Here is a 22,771-nt window from a genome sequence, read left to right on the forward strand (position 1 = left end):
TCAATTGGTGCTTCTTATTTCTGAGGGAACTATAACAAGCTACTTCAAAAAAATCCAACCAAACCATCAAAATGGTTTAATTCTCTTTTATTATGAGGAAATATGTGTATAACCATTAACAGGGTGAAAAAAAAGTAATATGCTAAAGGTTGTACAAGAAAAAATTTGCAGAGCTGTGATAGGAAAGCTCATCTCCAGAACAACCAGCCAAGAGTTTCTCCACATCTCTGCAATGCTTCTCACAGCAAATAGCCTGAGGCTGATTTATTCAAGTATTAGCCAAACTCTGCTCTTACCTAATACCTTTAGGAACTTGACATCAAAGGGAGAAGAATGGAGCTCACACTGAGCATCTTTATGTTAAGTATGAGAAGACTTTCACTGTGAAAGACTGGAAAGAGCTTTAAATGGAAATTAGGAATCCTCTTACTGAAATTTTTAGGTGCAGGTCGGAGAAACATACTCTAAGTACATTTAGTACTGGAAGTGGAAGATGGTCTACATAATCTTTTCAGCCCTATACCTCCAGGATTTGCAAATGTCTGTAATTAATTATGCCAACTAAAGATGTAACCCAGAATCAAAGTCTCAGTTAAACTCAAACTGAACCCAAAGCAGGCTCCGACACAGTGTCTGTTCTCGCACAGCTTCAGGAAAGTGTTTGTCATTCTCCGTATCTGGGCTAGAATGACCCCAAAAGGACTTGGGAAAGCATCCTGGGCCAGCCTGGATTCTGTTGTGAAATGCCAGCACAGGAGCTCATCAAGAGCAGTTCAAGTACCCTTGTCTCTCAAAATGGGCACCTGGGGAAAAGGTTTTTCCCTGTGCTTGCTTGTTTGGGGACAGGGCTTCAGGGTGATTTTTACTACCTCTCCCCTTATCCCTTTCTATTACCTGCAGCAAAGCAATCACTGCTGTCACAAAGACTACTGCTGACAGCAGCTGTAGTCAGGATGGCAGTTTGAAGCAACTTGACAATATGGCCAATACCAAAGAGCTGGCTGCTGCCAGACCAGTCAATTTGCTCTCCCCCATCCTGTCCCCAGATACACATTCCTGGCATTCCTCTGGTCCCAAGGATAGCTGGTTCAGGTAGCTAAGCTCACAGAAAATTAATCCTACTAAATGCAACAAAATGACAATTTTCTGTTGGTCTCGCTCCTTCAACCAGCTCATTGGCTTAGCATTTATTACATGAATGCCAGTGCTACCACAGCCAGGTGCTAGACTTCTCCTTTCAGCAATTAGTAATTTTATCTGCTTAGTTGTACAGTCAAACTGTATTCTTACTTCACCCATCAGCCCCATCAAACCAGATATGCAGGAGCAAAGGGAGGCCTCTTCCACCATCCTGACCTGCACCCATTTGTATGGATGCAGCATGCAGGACTGCGCAGCATGCAGGACTGCACAGCTTGGCCCCAGTCACCAGAAGAAACCATTCCTGCTCTCACCAGGTGTTTCCTCCACCATACATCCTAAAGAGGGCTTTGTTGGTAGATTGTAGCAAGTCATCTCTCCACCTAGCTATCGCTTGCTTTCTGCACCCTGCTTCTCTGCATTAGCACACACTAGTCCCATATCCCTTCTTGGTCACACTTAAAAAATGGTAAACCACCTATTTGGAGGATTCTGCAATTCCTCACTCTCTCCCTTCTATGCCTCCCCAAACTCTGAGTCGGTGCTTATTGCTGTCTCCATGCACTAGTACCTGATTAGTGTTCTCATTCTCCACGCACACACACATCCAGACCCGTCACTGCTGTTCTCCAGCAACTTTTTAGCACATTCAGGGAAGGAAGTTTATCTGTCTTTGTTTTCCATTTGCCCTTCACTTAAACTCCTCTAGACTACTTCCTCTCAGCCCATGATTTGTGGCCCCCTTACCTCCTCCCTCTAACAGCTGCTCCCTCCAGCCACTTGGAACAGCATACTCAAAGCCAGCTGCCAGGCCTGCAAGTAAGAGAGAAGACAGGATTGAGACCAGAGCAGGAGGCCTATTACCTATAATCTTATTAATTATTATAATAATGTGAAACTTACTCTATAACTCATTATATAAATTAAATATAATCATGTCCTTTCTGATTTGTTTGCTGTTCAGTCACTTGGTTGCCAGCACACCCAAGGCCACCATTAATGTTGCCCAGCATGTTTTAGCTCATGAAAGCAAGTTTCTCTGCCACTGTCAGTGGTCTTGGATGAAAGAACACCAGCAGTTAGATAGGAACTTTGCTGCCCTGTCTCCAGGATTCTTGTTGTTGCTGGTTAAATGCTCCTCAGGAGTAGTTCCAAACAGAAAATTTATTATGACTGAGATAACACCCACGAAGCTGTAGAGCTGCCCACTAAGCAGAGCTGAACAGTAGGAACTTGAGGACACCAAGGACCGTATACATAAAGGGGAATAAATTGCCAGTGCTCTGAAAGAGGAAATCCGCTTAGAGTTGAAACTGAAATCCAGATACACCTCCAACTCTCCTGCCTCCACGTCCCCTTTGCAGGCAGTCTGATGTGCTGTTCTGTGCCTATGAGGTAGCTGTGCTCAGCTACACTAACATCAAAAAGTCTTAGTGCTACATGGAGAATGACATAACAGTGATTGGCAGAGGAATCTTAGGTAAGAGAGTGATTTTCTCCAGCTGAAATGCATCAAAATGTTCCTGTGCATCATTAGGTAAGATAACACAAACCCAGGTGAGTGTCAGGAACTGGCATACTCAGCATATTTATCAGACACAAGCTGAGTTACAAAGAATGCACTATGGTGGACAGAATGCTGCACGCGACTGTGAGACTCCTCTGCTACTGACAGAAGTCTTTTCCCTGCACAACTATACACTGTAGGGGTTCTTGAGTTTCATCACTTTTAATGACTCTAACTCATTAATGGCAAACAGGAGACTTCAGAACAGTGTAATCATGCCTTCTCACAAAAAATTTCTGTTAACAATGGTACTTAATATTGCTTTGAGTCTAATACACGGAAAAGAGCTAAGCAAATAGAAAGAAGCACAGCTAGCTAAAGTTTCCTCCCTAGAATTAGCTGCAAGTGTAAGAACGAAATTAAATGCAGCATAGCCCTGAAAGAGACCTGCAGCTGCCTGTGTTGTCTGACATCTAGCCCTGTGTCAGAACAACCTGTTCACTAAACACGTCAGATACAGTGAAAACCTATTTCAGCAGATAGCTGCAGTTAAGTCAGAACATCTCAGAAAAGACTGACTGCAGGCACAGGTATCTGGGATGCCTGTGGAAAGGGAAGTCCAAGCAGGTGATTCCATTGGCCCCTTGAGGCCTGACATTTAAGAACGTATGAAAGATTTCTAAGGACTACTGTGGAGTTGCAGGGCCATTAAAACAGCTGCTACTGCCCTCTTGAGAAGCTGACATCCCAGTAAATGTGGTGGGAAAGAGGGGAGTAGAATATTATAGTTCCCCAAGCCCTTTAAGCCAGTACTGCTGCTGAAAAGAGCAGCCTTGCTCTCTTCCCCAGCTGCTTTTCCTCACATCTGCACCAGCCTCCCATGTACCAGGACTAACATTTGTGAGGTGATGTGGATGTGATCCAGGTTAAGAGTAGCCTGGCAAAACAAGCCAGCTCATTTGAACTTGTCAGGCTGCTGCTTGCGTTCACCCTGCTGTAATAAGTAACTAAGGGTAATTTGCTGATCAAAGGGGTTTTTAACAAAAGGAATGATCTTGCTGCAACAGATCTGAGAATGTTTTGTCTGGTGAGAAAAGTTAACTCTTAACCATGAGGTTGTGAGATGTACCTTCTCAAGGCCAACGTTAAACCATAATCTCATGTTACTATGACAACCTTTGTCTTTGTCTAGACTTTAGTGTAAAAATAGATTAGTTTTGTAATACACAGCTTCTTGCTACGGGACTGAGAGCATAACTGTTTGCTTAAACCGGCCTTGAAGTTGAGAATAAAAGGGCTGTGTTACTTGTCGGAATTTGTGAGCCTGGATGGAGCTGCGACTCCCTGGCCGCCCAGCGCACTGTTTTTGCTTTCCTGCCTTAATAAATACTTAGTGAATTTATTTCGGACTCTAGTTATTTCAGTTTCAACTATAACACTGCGGCCTCTGGAAGGCTGGTGCCAGCAGTGGCACGGAGCAGGCAATACGCACCAGGGACAGGTGGGATCGCTCGTGGCAGCAAGTGGCGGGCTCCAAGGCTCGTGGGGATGCTGTCGTGAGGGGCTCTGCCATGTGCTCCTGGCACCGTGAAGCCCCTGTGCTGGCACCTGCACAGGTTCACACAGAAGCTGCCTCCTGCATGGGGCAGCCAGCAGGGCCAGATCAACCTCAGCCTGAGGAAACCTGCTGCTTTTGCGCTGCTCTCCCTGCTGCCAGGCGGCACAGCGGAAGCGCGGCCACCGTCCCCACGTATGGGTCGGGCCTCCTAAGAGCAGAGAACTGACAAGGCCGGACAAGGCAGGGATTTGCCAGCTTTCCCCCTCCCGAAGCAAAGCCCGCCGCAGACCCGGCAGCACGCCCCCGTCCCCGCCTCACAGCCGTGCCTCAGCCGCGCCGCCGCCGCTCCCGCCCACCGCGCGCCGCCCCGCCCCCTGCAGGCCCGCGCATGCGCACGCGCGGGGCGGAAGGGGCCGCGCCGCTCGCCGGAAGCGGCGCTGAGGAGCCACTCATGGCGGCGCTGGGGCGAGCCCTGGTGAGTGGCGGCGGCGGCCACGGCCGTCTTCCCCGCCCCGGCAGCGAGCGGTGTGTGCGGCCGGCAGCGTCCCCGCGGGCTCGACCCAGCGCCGCTCGTGTGGTGCCTGCGCTGTGGCCCCGCCACTCCCTGCGGGCCGCCCTGTGCGCGGCCGGTCTGCGGCGCGGCCTCGCCCTAGTCAGCGGGCACCAGGCCGGGGCCGGGGGTGGGGGGCGAAGCCGTGCGGGCTCTGCGGGGGGTCGCGGCTCCCGCTGGCTGTTCCCGCCCCCACGTGACCCCTGCCCCGGCAGTGGGCCCTGCTGAAGGGGCGGGTCGAGCTTTTCCTTCAGAATTTGTGTCTACATAAGAGTTGTGCGAGGCTGGAGCAGCCCCGACTGGGGCCTGAGGGCGGGTGTTCGGCCTGGTGCTGCTGGTTGCTGAGGGCACGGTGCGTGTGCCCCTGGGCTGGAGGTTGCTGTGGGGTTCCCTCCTCGCTTTGGTGTTTGATAGCAAAGAGAATATAAAGATTCAGTGCTCACCAGAAGAGATCCAGTTCCTGTGAATGGGAGTGGATTGCTAGTGATGCAGCTCCTTTATTCTGTCTCATGCATTCCTGTATGGCGTTTTTCATTCTATTAGACTTTAAATTCTTTTCAGCAGAGTACTGCTTTTTAGCATATAGTCTAGGAAAGGGAAGTTTATGCATGGGTCTGATACTCTGTCAAAACATGAATACAGAGACGGGCAGAGCTGCTGTGTGGAGGTTTGTCAGAAAGATGAAAGACCTTTGGTCATGGGCAATATCCACTTATAAAATTAATCCACCAAATTCTTGGAACTGATGTCTCAGGGTGTGGTTTCTACAAGCACGGTGAGCCCAGCCCTTTCTGCTGTGAAGCTGAAAGCAACTGAGAGCAAGCCTGCCTGGGAGCAACTAAAGTGCAGTGAGCTTGAGTTCCTGCTGCCTCCTCCTGTTCCTGCTCTTTCTCCTTGCTCTTGTCTTTGCACTGTTGTCCACCATTGCTGCCTCCAGCATTTTTTTGGCCCCCATGTTCCAAATGCTGGAGCAGCAGAACCATGGCGACATAAAAATAGTTACCCACAGTTTTAATGTGTTGAAGAGGAATCACTAGCAAAAAGGGAAGGCGAAACCAGGCAGGAGGGGAGCAGGGAGGGTGGCAGAGAAGCAGTGAGTCACTAGATGGGTTCAGCTGTCAGCGGAGCTGCACTCAGCGTGTGGTTTGCAATGAAAACCTGTGTGCAGAAGGTGAATGACTTGCCTCCTAGGCTCGCCTGTCCCTGGGCACCTCCTCTCCCAGTTGCTTCTGGCATTCATGTGGCAAAGTAAGCTGATTCAACTTTTTAGCCTGGCCAGAAAAAATTATCTTTGGAGTAGAGGAGAGGTAGTTGTTTGCCATTTTTGTGATCTGAAGTGCCTTACTTTGTAATCAGAGACTCACCTGAGCAGTTTCTAAGAACCCAGATCAATTCCCTTAATGGATTAGAATTGCAGCTCTGAGGAGTTGCGGAGGGACAGGCTGAGGAGGCTGTACACTGCCTCTGAGGGACGGCGGTGACTGCAGGTATAAGGAAGGGTGAGCGGAAACCCAGGCTGGTTTTATGTCTGCTGCTCCTAATCCTTGGGCAGATTTGCTAGTCTCATAGTTGTTTTTCTACTAAGGAGAGTTTGACTGTCCACTATAACAGGTATTTATACAAATTGGTAAGATTTCCTTGGAGTCTTCTGTTCTCAAAGCTAAACCTCTCCTCATATGTTGGAAGCTTCAATGTGTTAATTGTCTTTGTGGCCGATTGAAAATTAAGCTATTTTTATTAGAAAAAATCCATATCCATTCTAATAATATATACATTATTTCCAGTATTAATGTAGAACATGGATGAAGGAGGCAAAAATTGTACTAACCTGAATATTGCAGAAAATGAAAGGTGCAAAGAAAGGCCCTTCTCTTTTCTAAGTTACCTGACATTTTTATTACAGAAAATAATTATCTTCACTGAAATTTATTGGGACAATATACACTTTCAAAATAGTACAATTCTTAGCTGTGTAAGTAAGGCAAAGATGCATAAAAGCTGAGACCTGGATGAGGGCTTTTTAGAGACCACTCAGCTAATTGAAGAATGCTTCTTAAGCATTTGAATTTATTGTATAGATACAAAAATTGTGGTGTAGTTTTATGATGTAGACCAGGGATCCTCAAACTACGGCCCACGCGGATACAGCCCCCCAGGGTCCTCAATCTGGTCCCCCGTATTTACACACACACACACACACACACCCCCGCTGGGGTTTGGGGGGGGAACCAAGCAGCTGCAGATGACTGCCTGCCACTTCATCCGTGCGCTGCCCCCCTGTTTAAAAAGTTTGAGGACCCCTGATGTAGACAGGCCACCAGTTCCTTTGACTGATCTGTTTCTGCCATCAAACTTACGCTGCATGCTTGTACTGGACAGCACATTTTTTTAAAATCAAAATTTATGCTTCTGTCAAACGCAAGGTGGGAGTTTAATCTGGGGATTGTTGTAGAAATGAATAAAATTTGTGGAAGCAGGAGGACAAACTGTTTCTGAGTATTGGGGTGCTTTTCTCAATTACTAGTCTTTCTGTTCCAGAGCTGCCAGACTGGAGTAACTCAATGGATAGCAGCATGCAGTGGATTATTACGAATAACCTCAGTCCAAGGCCAGTGTAGACGAATGCTCTACAGTATTTTTCAGGTAGGCTATCAGAGTATGTTAAAGTGTGTAAAACGTGGGATAACTTTAAATTAGTAAGAAAAAGTTACAGTTTTTAAAGAAGGAGGCTTCCAAAAGTGTTGTCTTCACTGTCTGTGTATTGCTGAAATATCAAGGCAACTTAAAAGCTTTCTGCTGCTAAAAGGGTGAGCTCTGTCTTTATTACACAATTATCTTCATTCCAGCTATGCAGTCTTTTAATGGATCCAAATGATCTGCTGTGAATAGATTAAATGTAGGAGTCCAAACGTAGGTGTCATTTTTCCAAAGCAAGCTAGTCATGATTGCATGTGATTTCCAGCACTTTATTTTATAGAATGCCTCCACTGTACATTAGCCTTGGACTTTCTAGTTTGTTTACCTGGCACAGTACATTAAGTAGTGTTGTTTCAGTGGAAAGCAGTGCTTTGCAGTTTCCCTTCCAGTTCTGCAATAGCATGCTTAGTGTCAGTTTGTTTCTCCATAGTAAATTAACTAGAACATAATGTAATAGCAATTAATAATGGAGAGGTGGAAAATGGGAATAAATGCAAGCTATCTGAACAGAATTAGAGCGTATCTCTTGGCGTTTTCTTCTTGCATACAATGAAATGAGAGGAGATTAAGCTTCTTTGTCCTCCTACATATTACAGCTTTTATCATAGAGCCATGACTTACAGAATTAGAAACTTACCTGTAAGTTCCTTGGCTTGGATGTGTTCTCTCAGATAAAACATTCCGGACCAGGGAAAATTGCCTGTGATGTTGTGAAAAACCGTATTATTAAAGCACCAGTACATATTAAATAGCCTATGATATTGAGAGTAGAGAGGGAAATGAGCAGTTGCAAAGTTGATTGATAGAGTTGGGCTTGCTCTGAGTCACCAGTAGATTCAGCAGACTTCTGGGGTTGACTGCTCTGAGCAAATCAGTATTTTTACTTGTCTGAATTTATTTATAAACAAGTTAGTGCTAATCAGGGTGTGCTGGGAAGCTATGATAGGTGTTCTGTTCAGTGTGCAGCTTCTTGCATGGAGATCCCACTCCTACTTGGTAGTTTTCTTTATTCTGCAGTAGCTTTTGTAATACAAATGTGCTGTGAAGTTGTAGTGGATGTAGTGATAGCTTTTACCCTGTAATTTGTTTTTCTCAGGTCCTGGCCACAGGCAGTTGAATGGACTGTAAAGCTGTAGATCAAAATAGCATACACTCTGTTTCTCTGTAAGGCCTGGAAAAATAATTATTCTTTATTAAGAGACAAAACTTATAATTACAAGTAGTGTTTGAGAAAATCAAAGTGGATAGCCTGAGCCATTCCATCAGTACATTTACAGAACACTAGAAAATGTGTGGTGTAGAGCATTAAGCATAGACAACCATATTGTTTGCAGCAGTTATGATAACAAATTTGTGCTTTTTGTGATACAAAGTTTTTCAGTATTAGACTGAACTGTAATTGACTTGGAAGCAAATTAAGGGTAATTGGTGTAAAGTTAAGTGTTTACTAGTCAGTGGTCTCTTCATGTTTTTCTTTTATCATTTTTACTAGAGACACAAGGCTGGCCGGCTCCGACTGTCTAAATCCTGTGGTGGATTGATTCAAGCCAATGGAGTCATTAGACAGCAAAACAGATCATTTTACAATACAAATAAGGTTAGAAGAGTTTGATGTTTTTATTGTCAGAGGGCACGTTGTTCTAGGGATTATACAGATACAGGTAACAAAACACTTTTCAAAACATGTAGATGATTCAACTTTCAGATACCGTGAACAATGGGTCCAATAATTTGAGTAGTGCTCTCTGTTCCTGTCCAGGAAATGAAATACTAGCATGGGAAGGTGTAGTTCCAGTTGGGTTGTCTGGGGTGAAAGTTCCAATTATAAGCCTGAAGGCATTTTTCCAGTGAGGAAAGAAACTTAAGGAGAGTAGTTATTGTCGTGGGAGGCAGATATTCCTTTCATATCTTTCAAGAAGGAAACACAGAAGTTGCTCATATGTATTAAAAGTGACAAGCTGTTTCTTGATTCTGTAGCTTGGGAATAATGTGTGATGGCAGTTTTGCTATCTACTAAACACTTGACAGTTGTCCTGCAGTCTACTAATAATGACTAATTATTGTGTAATAATTTATTTACTGTTAATCTGTACCATTTTTTTTTAATTTGCGGTCTCTGCATCTCTTACATTTGTTGTTTTTGTCTTGGAATAGATGTTTTCTGGAGTATGAAACATCTTCATAAGATTAGATTAGCACTTAATCCAAGGGAGTCAGTGTCTCTCAACTAATAAATATCCAGATCTTGTTAATGCATTGTGAGGAAAATGGAAAATTGAATGCATGCATGAGAAATGAGAGGACAGAAAGAAAAAGAAAGTTGTGGATTGATGGGTGAAACTTGCATAAAATCAACAATCCCAGTTTGCTGTCTGCCTAATTGTGTATTTTGATGGTGTAGAATTAGGTGTAAATGCTAACTAGCATTTTATATTGGTTGTTTTGACATGGATAGACAAAATGAAGGAAAACAAGGAAATCTGTGGAAGGAAAGAACACCTGGCTGCTGTTTGCATCTAGTGCTTAACTGGAGTTTTTCCTTTGTTTAGTCAATTTCTCAGTGTTTTTCAGCTGGTGAGGTAGACCAAACATTTTGCAGACAAAGAGATTGAGGCGTACAAAATGGCTTGTACAATTTACCATGGCTGGAGCTAAGAATAGAATCCAGATTCTCAAACATGGTGCATACCCCTAGACTCTGTGCCTGCCTGCAGTGCCCCTCTTCTGCCTGCACAGGCATCATTTGCAATGCGGATCTGGGAGAGCAGTGGGTGTGGAGATGGTAGATCTAACAAAACAGGAGTGGCATGAAGATCTTCAAGGCAGAGGTCAGAGACTCGCTTTTGATATATTGGAAAGGGCTAGGAGAGTTGTACAAAGGTTGAAAGAAGAATCGGGAAGCTTCCTGGTTAAAATAGCATTGGTGTAAGAAGCCAGGCAGGATTTATGACCAGAGAAGAAGTAGTTTACAGCAGTGTAGGTAAGGTTTGAGGTAGTTTTTTTGGACTGCAGCCTCATTATTTTGAATAGAGAACTACTTACTGAGCTTGACTATGCACTCCTGGTGGGAAAGTGGTTTAGAATTAATGATGAGCTCCAATTGTTTAATTTTTGTAGTTGGTGTCAAAATTAAGAGGCTTATTCACTTTGAGGACTGAATTTCAGGTATTGAGCAGAAAAGTCAGCCTGAGGTAGGCTTATGTCCCTTTCAGTGTATTGATGAGCTTGAGTGAGTTATAAAACATATTTTTGATGTTTCCTCTATATGTTTTTTATCTAGGTTTTCTACACCTGATTTTATATACACTTATAGGACTGTTTAATTGCATTTGGCTGCAGTCCTAGCATTGGCAGGATGTACTGCATACCTCTATCCATAGGTTGAATCAAACACTCACTGCTTAAATCCCCTCTCCATCTCCTGAGCTAGACCAGGCAGACTTGAAGAAGAATGAAGCAAGAATCATGGCATTTCTTAGAAAAAAGTTTTCCAGTCATTTTCTTGGTGGTGAACTAACAACAGTTGAATTGAGGTAATGTTGGTTTTTAACTTCCTACACATAGTGAAAAATCCATACTGAGGGAGAGTTCATAATGTGTTTGTAGATAAGAGGTATGTAGTAAAATTGATCTCCCTAGATCCTAGGGATTTAGTATGATTTTAATTCCTATGGAGAAGATGAAAGTTGATTTAGTGAGTTTGGTACAGCAGTGGTTATTAGGACACAAGTTCTGCATTGAGCATATCCTGCCATCGCCTGGCTGGAGTGGGGCTTATGGAGTTACCTTCTGATGTAAGGTTAGGTGCCATTTGTAGTGTAGAGAAAAGTATTGCATGGGATAATCTTGAAGAGAAAGTACTAAAAATTGGTTTAAGTATTTGTGTACGGAAAAATTACTTAAATATTTGTGTCAGTAGACTCTCTGGGTCCATCATGCGTGGCAGAGGGTGGGAAAGTGCCCTTGCAGACTGTAGCCAACATTCAGAGCAAGGATCTGAGTATTAAAGGACATCCTGAACAGTGTTACGATGTCTTGCTAGGTGACTGACAGTAGAATGGTGCTGAGCGTGTTTCTTCCTATTTTCCTGAATATTAGGCATGATGGGTTTTAAGAAATTAATAGCCATCTATAAGTAGTACACAAATGCAGAGCTTTTTCTCTGAAATGCTAAAGCTTGTGTGTAGATATATATAGGTATTGATTACATCTCAAAGCTACAGTTTTTGTCGCCTTTACAGTTAGTTTTTAGTTAAGTATAGCAACTTGTGGAAGATATGTGTCTGTATTTTAATATGTATTTATTTATCATTCATGCCATTTAAAAAATTACTATACTAGTGATAACAAAGCTATAGAGAATACAGCGAGAATGATCAGAAATATGAAAAGCCTTCAGTAGGAGAAGAGGCTATTTTAAGACCCTTCTAAACTAAGGAGAGGGAACTGATGGGCACATGTATGATATTGGCTATAAAAGACATAAAAGATACTGAAAAAGAGAATAGAGAGGGTTGTTGTGGCTTCTTACAGGCAAAATAGGGAGCATGCAATGAAATGGCAAGGTTGGATTTAAAACAGACACAAGGGAATTTTTTTTACATAACTATGAAGCTCATATACTACAACTCTGTCTGTTACGGAGCTTAAATAGTTTCTGCGAAGGTGCATCCATTTGTAGCTGCCAAAAATGAATGTGTGGATACATTTTCTAGTGCAGGATTGACTGTCAAAAACTGGGTGGGTACACCCCAGGAAGCTGCGGTGTATGTGCCGTATTTCTTTGCTTTTGTGTCTCGTCCAAGTATCTGCTGCTGGTACTTGTTGGAGATGGAGTCCTGGTCTAAGTGTTTGTTCTGGCCATGTATAGCGGTCCTTAAGTTGCTGATTTGCTTCCCTACTAAGAAAATTCTTTTCTTGGTATGTTCATGTCTTTGAAGGAAGTGTTTGGTTCCAGCAACTTAAAGCAATTTAACATTTCTTTGGTCAGGGAACTTTCTCATTATTCCTCAGTTATATGTAGGAGACTCACCTGCATTAATTTTGGTGAGATGGGTTAAAAGTAATGTCATTTGTTGGTAAAGAAATGTTTATACTGCATACTTAATTCATTAGGAATTATTTGCTGGAGTACAAATGGTAATTATTGATGGCTGGTTGCTACTGCCAGGATGCTTAGAGGCAGAATGCCATGAAGATTTCTTATCCATCCAATGGTGTTTAAAATGTGTAATTAATCTGGAAGAGAGCATTTTTCTTCATGTTTGCAGACACTGCAAATCACTGGAGACGATGTAGATTTTCCTGCAAGTACCATTTAACTGTAAGGAGAATAACATTATGGAGGAGCTTTTCAGGAAGAATGATGGGTTCATGTAGCTTCCATTAGTTTTAAGATGGAGCTAATTGATTTATATAATATATAATTACTTTAGAATATGATTCACCTGGGAGAGTAAGAGAGCAAATGTAAAAAGTTAGCTTTATTTACTGTGTTTGCTGTGATTTGTTTGCTCATTTTATCTGCAAATATTTAAGGCCAAGTAAAGACACACATCTAGAAGGAATATGGGAATGTGGAATGGGAGGCATATTTTGGAAAGCAGGTTTCTGTACAAACTATTTGAGCCTGAGCTTCTAATGGGATGCTTTTATCAAAACAGTTATGCAGTGTTTGCATTCATAAACAGAATAATGTCACATAGGAAAAACAGTGTAATAATATTTTGCAGAGACCTAAATATATATTTTTGTTGAACAAAAAGTAAACAGACCCCTTAAGATTCTGTATTTAACTTGCAGCTTTTCTAACTAAAATGATTTGTCAGATTTAATTGCTAAGACTGAAATATGTCATATTTCAATTTTACAGCATCTTTCTTCAAAGGATTCCTTGCAGCCATCTGAAGAGAAAGTGGGTACTTTCACAAGGATAATAGAAGCAATGGGTTTCACAGGACCACTAAAGTATAGCAGATGGGTAAAGCATTAATTTAATAATTCTTTTGGTTGGTTGATACTTTCAGAGTGCTAAAAAGCAAACACCCCCCCTCCCCCTTTTTTTTTCTTATGATAAGAACAGTACTTAGTGGAACAGTTCTAATTACTACCCATGTAAATTTCTCTTTTGTGATGTGAAGCATAATAATCCATAGCTTGAACCTCCCATGATCTATGAATTGGCGTCACTGACATAAGGAATATTGTATTTGGTTTGTAGAGTCTTAAGCCTTCTTGAATTTCTTCAGATATCTCATTTTTAACTTCATTTGTGCACCAAAGAACACAGTAACAGCTTTACTGTCCAAGTCAAACACCCTCATAGACCATCATCTTCTCTAATAATGAACAATTGCAGTTATCTAGATAGAATTTAGTTACAGAAAAAGCATATTATGATACTTGTCTCATATGCTCCTCCAGCCTACAACAGTTGTCTTTTTCAGGACTTTCTGCATGAAACTAGGCATTTTTCTGTAGTATCTACTGATGGTTTTTTCTTCTATGATTTTGTCTGTTTGTACTTTTAACTCTTGTAAGTTTATAGCATCCATATCATTCAGTATCAGGGAGTTCCATAGCTTGAGTACCAGCTGGGGGAAGTACAGTTATTTTCAGTTGGTGCCTTTTAATTTTGTACATTTTTTTTTTTTTAAAAAAGGTGATTATTCTTTCCTTGGAGTGTATGTTCACATTCTCCCTTCCACTGATGATATTATAGACTCATATACTCCACAGTATCTTAGTCTTTATCTGGGCTGAGGAGACTTAGTCTAACTCATTTCTGTTATTGAGGCTCTTTCATGTTTTGACTTTTATTGCTCTTCTCTGAACCTGAACAACAGTGTTGTGTATTTCTGTGACAGGAGGGTCTCCCAAACAAACAGTAGTGAGATATGATTGCTGTTTGAGTCACTGTGCAGTAGTAGCTGACTAGGGCAGAGTCACAAATAGGTCATCCTCTTTCATATGTTTCAAATAGTCCTTTCATAAGGGAGTTGTTAACGTTGACTAAATGAGAGCAGCTCTGTAAGAGTGACTTTCAGTTCCTTATGCAAAAGGAAAAAGAGATGAAATTCATAATGTCTTTGTTGTGAACTAGGACACAGTATAAAGGAGTGAGAGGAAAAGGCAGCTAAAAGGAGGGGCTGAACCCAACTGTGTAGGAATTAAGATCTGTAAGGTGCTTCAAATATCTGCAAGGCAGAGTGGACCTCCTCTGAGACTAATCCAAAACTGTTGCTGGTTGCATCTGGCTCCTCGGAAAGAAAATACAAAGAAAAGATAATTGATACTTAAGGGAGTTGGGTATTTTGGTTAAAATCAGTTGCTTTTAATCAGGTGATGCTAAACCTTATGAGATGGTAGTGCATGTGTACATACTGTTATAATAAAGATTCTTATTAGCTAAAAGCATTGATTCAGAGTTCTCTTTAATGGCTACTGCCTGCTTTTGGCTAGGAAACTTGGGTTTGGAGAGAGTTATTTTGTGGTTAGGGCCCAAGAGACCTGAGTTCATTTTTGGCCTTGCCAGTGCTCTCTGTGAGATCTCAGGGAAGTTTCTTAATATTTTTCTGCTTTTTTCCATTTTCTTCTCTCTTCTCCCACACCTCTGCTACACCCTAAAACTTCCATGATTAAATTTCACCAGTTTCTCCTGTGTTACCTGCCTTATTTAAGGGCTGGATTGCAGAGAAATGTTCTTTACAATATGTTTTTAATGGCTATTAATGCCTAGTCTGGGGCAGTGGCTTTCACTGGGGAGATCTCTGCTCCCAGGCCAGGCAGCATTTCCTTTAAAAAGGAAACCTTCAGTACTCCAGTAAGCAGCATAAATTATTTTAGTGCAAGAAGCTTAGAGTTATACTTTATTTTTGACAGAAGCCTGAGATTATTGAATAAGAAAAATAATGGCTCCTGTGTTTCCACAGCAGGAGATCAGTTGCAACTTCCTCATTCTTCTTTGGGCTGCCGGAGACACAAATAATTACTTTGGTAATTTAAAGTGCCATTTGACAGACGTAGTGCTCGTTTCTGTAGTACAGTGAGTACTGAGATGATCCCTAGTATATGTCACTAAAAATAAAAATAATTTTTTTAAAAAAAAAACAAATGCAAACCAAGCCAAGCCCAGTGCTGCTTGCTTCCTGTCTTAGGTAGGGGAGTGAGCTCTGGAGTTTTGAATTTTTTTTATTTTTCTCCCCTTGATATTAGTAAACGTGAGTGGCTAACAGGTCTTCTCTTTAAGATCTTTGCTGTCAGTTAATAGGCTCTTTGAAGCTTCAGCGCATGTTTTTCTGGTGCAGTGGCAGTCCAAGAACAAAATTAGAAGTGCCAAAACACCTGGGTATACTTCCTGTCATTCATCATTTGGGATTTCTTTCTTAGTTGTGAGGCTTAGTTGGTCAATTTTCATTTTTACTGGAAAAAACAGTATTTTAGGACATGTCTGGTATGCCACTTCTTTAGTATTTAAAATTTAGATTATACAAACACTTTGACTGGTGTACATCAATTAAAATTACTGGAGGAAACCGGGAATTATGAATTGGGATCTTTGGAGTCTCTGTAAGGAAAGCAATTTAATTTCTTTTTCTGTGCTGACAATATTATATGAAACTAGATTTGCAAGGGTATTCAAGAAGGCATTTAATCATACTTTTTTTGCCTCAAGGCAAGATTGATAATACTTGTGTCATTCCTGTGAGATAGAAAAGTTTAGTGTGCTCCTGAAAATCTTGAGAGATTGTGATTATGAAAAGAAGTCTTTTCAGAAAATGATAATGTATGTACTTAATAAAACAGTAGTGTTCACTAGCTCTGATGATGAATGTTTTTAACTATTGTCTTTTCTTTTTCTTCAGAAAATTAAGGTAGCAGCTTTGCGCATGTACACATGCTGTGTGGAGAAAACTGACTATGAGGAATTTTTTAACAGTAAGTAATGGACTTGATTGTATTTGGACTACTGCCCTGTTGACAGACCTTATGATAAAAATTCATTTGATATATTTATACCAATAAATACGACCGCAAAAAGACTAGTTAGACCCTAATAATGTGTGGTCAGCTAGAACCTGACTGCATTGCAGCGTTCCCTTATGCTCTGAAGTGGTAAGGGTTCAAGGGTAGACTGGAGCCTGGGAATGTTAAATTTTGACTGCTGCAATGGAGAGCAAGGGTGGCATAGTTAAAACCCAGAATATTCTGGACTTTGAAGGATATTGCCGTTTTTATTACCAGGGGTGGGATAAACTAAGAATCCAGCACTCTCTTCCCTTTTTACTGTCGTCAGATGGTCTCTGTGTCCTACCCTGTCCCATGACCAGTTGTGGGAAGGTCCAGTATAACGGGGATACAGGTATGAGAACCATCTCTGTCCACTGATGCACAATTTTTTTTTTTTATGATACAGGGTCAGTTAGATCACAGGGTCCTTCCTCCCTGTTTCTGTTCCTCATGCTGGGGCAGATTTGGCTAGAACTTGGAGACTTTCTGCATTTTACTGACCATATAGTAGACAGCATTAAACCAGGACACATCTCGACTGGCTAGAGAATATGACGCAAGTCCCTCCTTAAAATATATAGGAATAATATTGGCTTGAATTGGGATGCTTTTTTCATGTTGCACACAGTTTTTTAGCTATTAGCTAAAAAAATCTGTTACTGCTTTTATTAGTATCAAATCTGGCTGGTGAATGGGGAAGATGTGTTTTTGAGTTTGACATGAACTTCAGTAATACTTTATTGTCATGTGAATTATTTCCTATGTCAATGTGATTTAGCTGGTAGTAAACCCATTGTCTGAACATGGCCTGTCACCTGAATTCCTGAGCTGCCAAATGGTTGCTCATGGCTTTACAATGCATTAGCACAGATTGAGGCTTGAGAGATCAGCTGAAGGGACATCTTTGTGTGTTCATCTAGTGCAGAGCTTATTGAGGGTGGTTTGGTACATGGTGCTGCTGCTGGAGTGTTTTCCAGCGGTTTTCAGAAGGTTTTCCAAAACTGTGATGTGGTTTCAGTGGTTGTGGGAGTGAGAGAACTCTGAGCAATACGATTCATTAGCAATCGAAAAATTAGATCCTCTCTTACTGTGCACACATGTCTCCCCAGCTGTATGCCCTCTCAGGCTTTCCCAGGTAAGTTCTCTTCTGTTTGTCATATTTGCCTCTCAGGTAGAGGCTTTGATATTTTTAGCTGGTGTTTCACTATCTCTGCTTAGCACGTTAATTGTGCAAAGATATATTAACGTTGCCCTAGATTAAAATTTAAAGGAATTTCAAAACATGCCTGCAAAAAAGATGCTGGCATAGATTTTCAGGCTCAATACTGAGTATGACTTCAATTGTATTCTTGATATTGTTTTACTTTTTTAAAGAGAAAATCCCAGAGCTCTTCCGCACTTCAAACATATCACAAACAGCAGACAGCCTTTCCTTCCAGTTTCATCATTTTCTTCAGAATGTCTTTGTTGCTCCTTTTGTCCTACTGTCTTTGTAGCCAGTCCACCTCTGAATTGACACACAGGGACACCTGTGTTTGCATTGACTTGAGACCGTTGTTGCGTAAGGAACAAGACAGTTTGTTCTGCTGAGATTGACGGTGCGTGATGCACCTGTTGGTGTAATAGGAACGCATGTGATGTTGGGGTCTGTGGTTTTGTGGTTCTAGAGAAACTGTTGCTTTCGTATGAAAACAGAGATATGTTTCTATTACTTCTATCTACTTACAGCTGCAGCTGTTTGGGAGATTAGTGCTAAAACTTAACAGGATGTTTAAAAAGTAGTTTCCCTGAAACACAATATCTGCGGGGTAGGCAGGAACCTTTTAAATGGATACTGCCAATGAAGAAGCTTTAGGCTGTGGTTCCTTGGGCAGCTGAGTTGAAGCAGTGGCCAAAGGGAAAAGGCTCATTTCTCCATCTTCCTCTGCCTGTGTTCTGGACTGGACAGTTATGTCCTCTGGTGAACTGTTTTAGGTCACTGAAAGAAAATTGACCGATTTTTTTACTGACTTACTGTTCTGCTGTGTTAGTGAACTAAGTGGCATGTGGAAGGGTCTGATGGACTGCAGCTGTGGCATAAAGTAGGTGGTGAAGAATACACAATTAAGAGAGGGGAGCCTGACGTGAAGCAAGATACCCAACTTTCAGTTCAGTTCACCATGTCTTCATCAAACTCAGTCAGGAGCTATTTTTCTGTTCTGAATTGCTCATTTTTCAAATGAAGATGGGTGTTGCTTAAGCCAGGACTGCCACTCACTCCCCAAAAAGCAGCCTGGAGGACTAGTAAGAGCAGGAAGCAACTAACTCGTAAGTCATTCCCTCAGTGATGCAGCAAGCAGAGGTGTGCCTGAGACTATGCTGAAGTTGGTACTACACACCCACATGATGAATTGCACTGCTTGGGAATCCTGAGAGTAGAAATGAGGTTGCATGTGGCCCAGCTCAGGTCTGGGTCAGATGTTTTGCATCCCTTACCTGATGAATTTTTAAGTGCAGAATATGACTGGAGGAAGAGGTATGTCCTCATAATCCTGAGCATTCATGTCTCTTACCGTACACAGACATGTGAACAGGATGTATTCTGTGGGCAGAATAGATTTATTCCCCAGCTGACAATAATCACAGTAATTTCATAGGTAGCTTCAACATCAGACTTTTTTCTGTATGTAACTGTATTCTGAAGGAGATAGTTTTCTGTTTAATTATAGTATGGCTCTTTCTTTTAGTTTCCCAGAATAAGGTGTTCCACAACCCCAAATTTTAGCATTGAATTCTTTTTAAAAAGCTGATATCTGAGGGCAAGCTTGTTACTTCAAAGGAGCCATCCCTCCTTTAAATTTATGATGTAGACATTCCTAATATAGAAGTTGAAAAATGAATTATAAAAATAGAAGTGCAACACTTGGAAAGTTACAGAAAAAATTCTTCCCTCCTGGGTACTGAAGAGGTCTTTTAAAACCTTTCCGTATTTCCAGTAGTAGAGGTGTTAGCTTTGCTTTCCACTGGAGAGTGATTTCTGTGGTGGCAGACTGATGCGTGGTAACTTCTACCTCAGAAACCTTGACTGTTGAAGTAAGTTTTTTATTCATAATCTTGCCTATGGAACCTTCATTTAATGAAATGGTTTGATTAATGCAAGCATTGTCTACTCTTGCCCTAGTTAGAGATGCCTTGGCCTGCCTTTAGGTCAAAGTAGTCATTTCTAGGCACATGAACTATTTCTAATAGGAATGAGAGCGCCAAAAGGGGAAAAGGGTGAGGGAAACTTGTGTTTAATCTCCAAACACAGACTGTTAGTGCCTTTATAATATCTTATAGGTGGCATAGGTGATGTGTGGGCACTGATGCTGAAGCTTGGCACCTCCTAGGCACTGATGGAGTCACCTCTGTGAGGAGGGAAGAATCGTGATGATTTGCTTAGTTCTTCTAGTGGTTGCCTGTCCATAGTTGGCATATAAAAAGATAGAGGTTTTGAAATTTATTGCTTCATGATCCAGGTGAATTCCTTGGTAATACTTGAGAGCCAAGAAGTATAGGAGTCATGAAGGAATATATTCAACACAGAAAAGATAAGGTTGACTTCCTTGGGGTATGTATGACTGGAGAGCCCATTTCTGAATATTCTCTGGCCTTCTTAAAGCTACATTTGAACAGTCCAGAGGACAAGAGCAAGTGCTGTATGGGCCAAGGTGACTGTCAGATCCTTCTCATTAGATACTCCTCTTAAAAACTTCTCTGGGAAACAGATGTGGAGGCAACTTTTTAGGACGAAGATTTGTGATTGACAGGAACCAAAGGACTTAATGTGCCCATAACCCAGAGGTCCATGCTTTTCAAGCATGAGGAAGAAGAATATGGTTTTCATGCCACACAGCCCAGATCTCCAGCCTCGCATCCTAATGGCCCATGCAGATCCATAACGTGGACATGCATATTGACAAAGCATCTCTGGGAAACCCAGTGGCTATTGGACTAGAGCTAAATCTGGAGACAGAAATTGTTTCTATGGTTGGTTTGTGGGTTTAATCCTAATGAAGAATGGTTAGAGGCAAGACAGACTTAGAGTGCGGTGGGTTGTACAGGCATGTAGTAAATCAGGAGAGTTGGAGCGAAGACCCAGCTAGCACAATATTCCATCCCTGGCAGGAAGCAACAGCAGATGTTAGAGGAAGAGTGTAAGAACAGAGCAAAGCATCCATTGATACTTCCCTGTTACTCTCTACTGCTATGGGGTTTCCTGAGCTAGAAGCCACATTTGTCTAATTCTCCATTTTGGAATCCCCAGCACCCCACCACCGCCACCCATCCCCCTGGTAAATGTTATCTAAGTGACTTCTAAACACATGAACTCTTTTGGAATCTGTAGCATCCTGTGGCTGCATGTTCTAGAGTTCAAGCACAAGTGTGACAGTAAATGATGTTTGCTTCTGATGTGTGTGTACTGTTTAGGGCCAGAAATTAAATTACTTAAATGTATTTAGATTTTGTTTTTGTGAATTTGTGTTAGGCGCAACATGTGATGAAATTCATATTAATATTTAATTTTGGTTTTGTGTTTTTCCCCCTGCATCAAGGGTGCAAAATGCCTGATACTTTGAATTCATGGTTTCTAGTAGCCCAGCTTCATGTCTGGTAAGTGAAAAGTAAAATAGTAATGTAACTATTTTCAGGAAGTACTGATATGTACCTTATTGTGAGAAAAAGTAGATTTCATGGTTATTGATAATAGTAGTTATATTCAGTTTACTGATTATTAACTTTAGAGTTTTCTACTAAAGAACAGAAAGTCTCATAGAGAAGGTAATAACATCTTTTACATCTCTGAATTCCTCAGTAGTGGAATGATCTTTGCCATGAGTTTTCTAGAAGCCTTGCTCAGCCTGTGTGGAAAAATCTTACTTGAGTGTTTTAGGAAAAACTTAAATTTATGTAAAAGTAATTTAAAATGGGAGAATTTGTGGTGATTGAAGTTGCTGCTCATCAGAAGCATTTAACAAATTATAGCATTGGCATTTATTCTTGCACCTCTGAACCATACGTGCAGGTTAGTGAATGCCAGCTTGGCTACATGTAAAAATATTAAAACCCTTAAACATTATGTTTTTTTCCTTTTTTTTTTTCATTTGTGAAAATAGTAGCCAAAAAAAATCAGGTTTTCATCTAGCTTTACATACTTGTAAAGGTCAGAGGGATGCACAAGGGAGTACAGTAATTTTTGTTAAGTACCAGATCTTTCAGGAAACTGAAGTCCATAGACTTACATTTAGCTATCCAAAGGCTGAAAGGAAGTTTGTACTGAAATAGCTGCACTTTAAGCATAGGCCCCTTATTTCCTTGCCTCCTTTTTTTCCCCTTGCCTCCTTTTAATTTCCTGTCTCCTCAATATATTGAAAGATGGGGCAGCTCATTTCACTAGAGAATTAATATATTAGTAGAAGCACTGAAATTATAATCAGTTAATGAAATCAGTGGAATCAATTAAGGAAGAACTTCGAAATTTGCAGTTTCTTTCTTACCATTCCCTGTGGAAAAAAGGTTTTAAAAATCAATTGATAAGCTAATCATTCATATAGATATTTGGAAAACTACTGCAATAAATATTCAAAACCAAACTGTTCGTAAGTATCTGGGGAAAACCAAAGAAGGGTGACATGAATCTGCAAAGAACACGCCTTTTTTCCACATCATCTTGATTTTGAATTTACAGGAAAATGTACACTGTGATACACAAAATCACATTCACGATACATAACCTTCTTTCATGACAGGCATAAAAACAAAAGAAGGGACTATGACGGAGATTGAACGAGTATGGGTTACACAGAAATTCTAAGATTAGAGCTACATTGGAGAAGGCCAAGAGTTGCCACACTTTAAGCCAGTGATGTTAAGGAGATATTTAATGAGGGAAATTGAAGTACTCTTAGGATATGGCAGACAGGTGGACAGCAATGTACTACATAATCAGGAAGGAACCAAATCGCTCCACTTCGTGTGACAGCAATGAAAATTCGAGTGTGGAGGTTAACACTAAAGGTTAATATTTCCAGGGTTTATGTGCCTTGCTCCTCCATGTTCCTGGCAGCTTGACCTAAGGAGCACTGTCATTCTGGACCATGAGTGAGAGATCCAGCTTGATATTCCAGGATGCAGAGAAGCTTGCAATGGGCCTACTCGCTACCTGGGTCATTGGGAAATGCTGCAGGCTTTGCTTGTGATTAGCTCAGTGACCAGGATACTGCCATGACATGGTTTTGCTTTAACAGTCAGGTTTATTGCTGTGCTCTCTGTGATTCTCTTTCTTTAATCA

At 41.4% G+C, this 22,771-nt stretch overlaps 1 protein-coding gene across 2 annotated transcripts in view; it reads left to right on the forward strand.

The window, feature by feature from the left end:
* The first annotated feature begins 4,596 nt into the window (after positions 1-4,596).
* Positions 4,597-22,771, forward strand: part of LOC130156094 (ubiquinol-cytochrome-c reductase complex assembly factor 1) — a 46,816-nt gene continuing 28,641 nt past the window's right edge. Inside the window, exons 1-6 of one of the 2 annotated variants that reach the window (XM_056354284.1) lie at positions 4,597-4,680; positions 7,294-7,398; positions 8,945-9,049; positions 13,325-13,432; positions 16,317-16,389; positions 21,036-21,093. In XM_056354284.1, coding sequence (XP_056210259.1) covers positions 4,657-4,680; positions 7,294-7,398; positions 8,945-9,049; positions 13,325-13,432; positions 16,317-16,389; positions 21,036-21,093 — 473 coding nt within the window. In that variant the 5' untranslated portion in view covers positions 4,597-4,656. The remainder of the gene's footprint in view (positions 4,681-7,293; positions 7,399-8,944; positions 9,050-13,324; positions 13,433-16,316; positions 16,390-21,035; positions 21,094-22,771) is intronic. The other variant, XM_056354285.1, reaches the window with a different exon arrangement.

This window comes from Falco biarmicus, chromosome 10 (genome assembly GCF_023638135.1).
Source record: "Falco biarmicus isolate bFalBia1 chromosome 10, bFalBia1.pri, whole genome shotgun sequence".
In the NCBI taxonomy this organism is placed as follows: domain Eukaryota; kingdom Metazoa; phylum Chordata; class Aves; order Falconiformes; family Falconidae; genus Falco; species Falco biarmicus.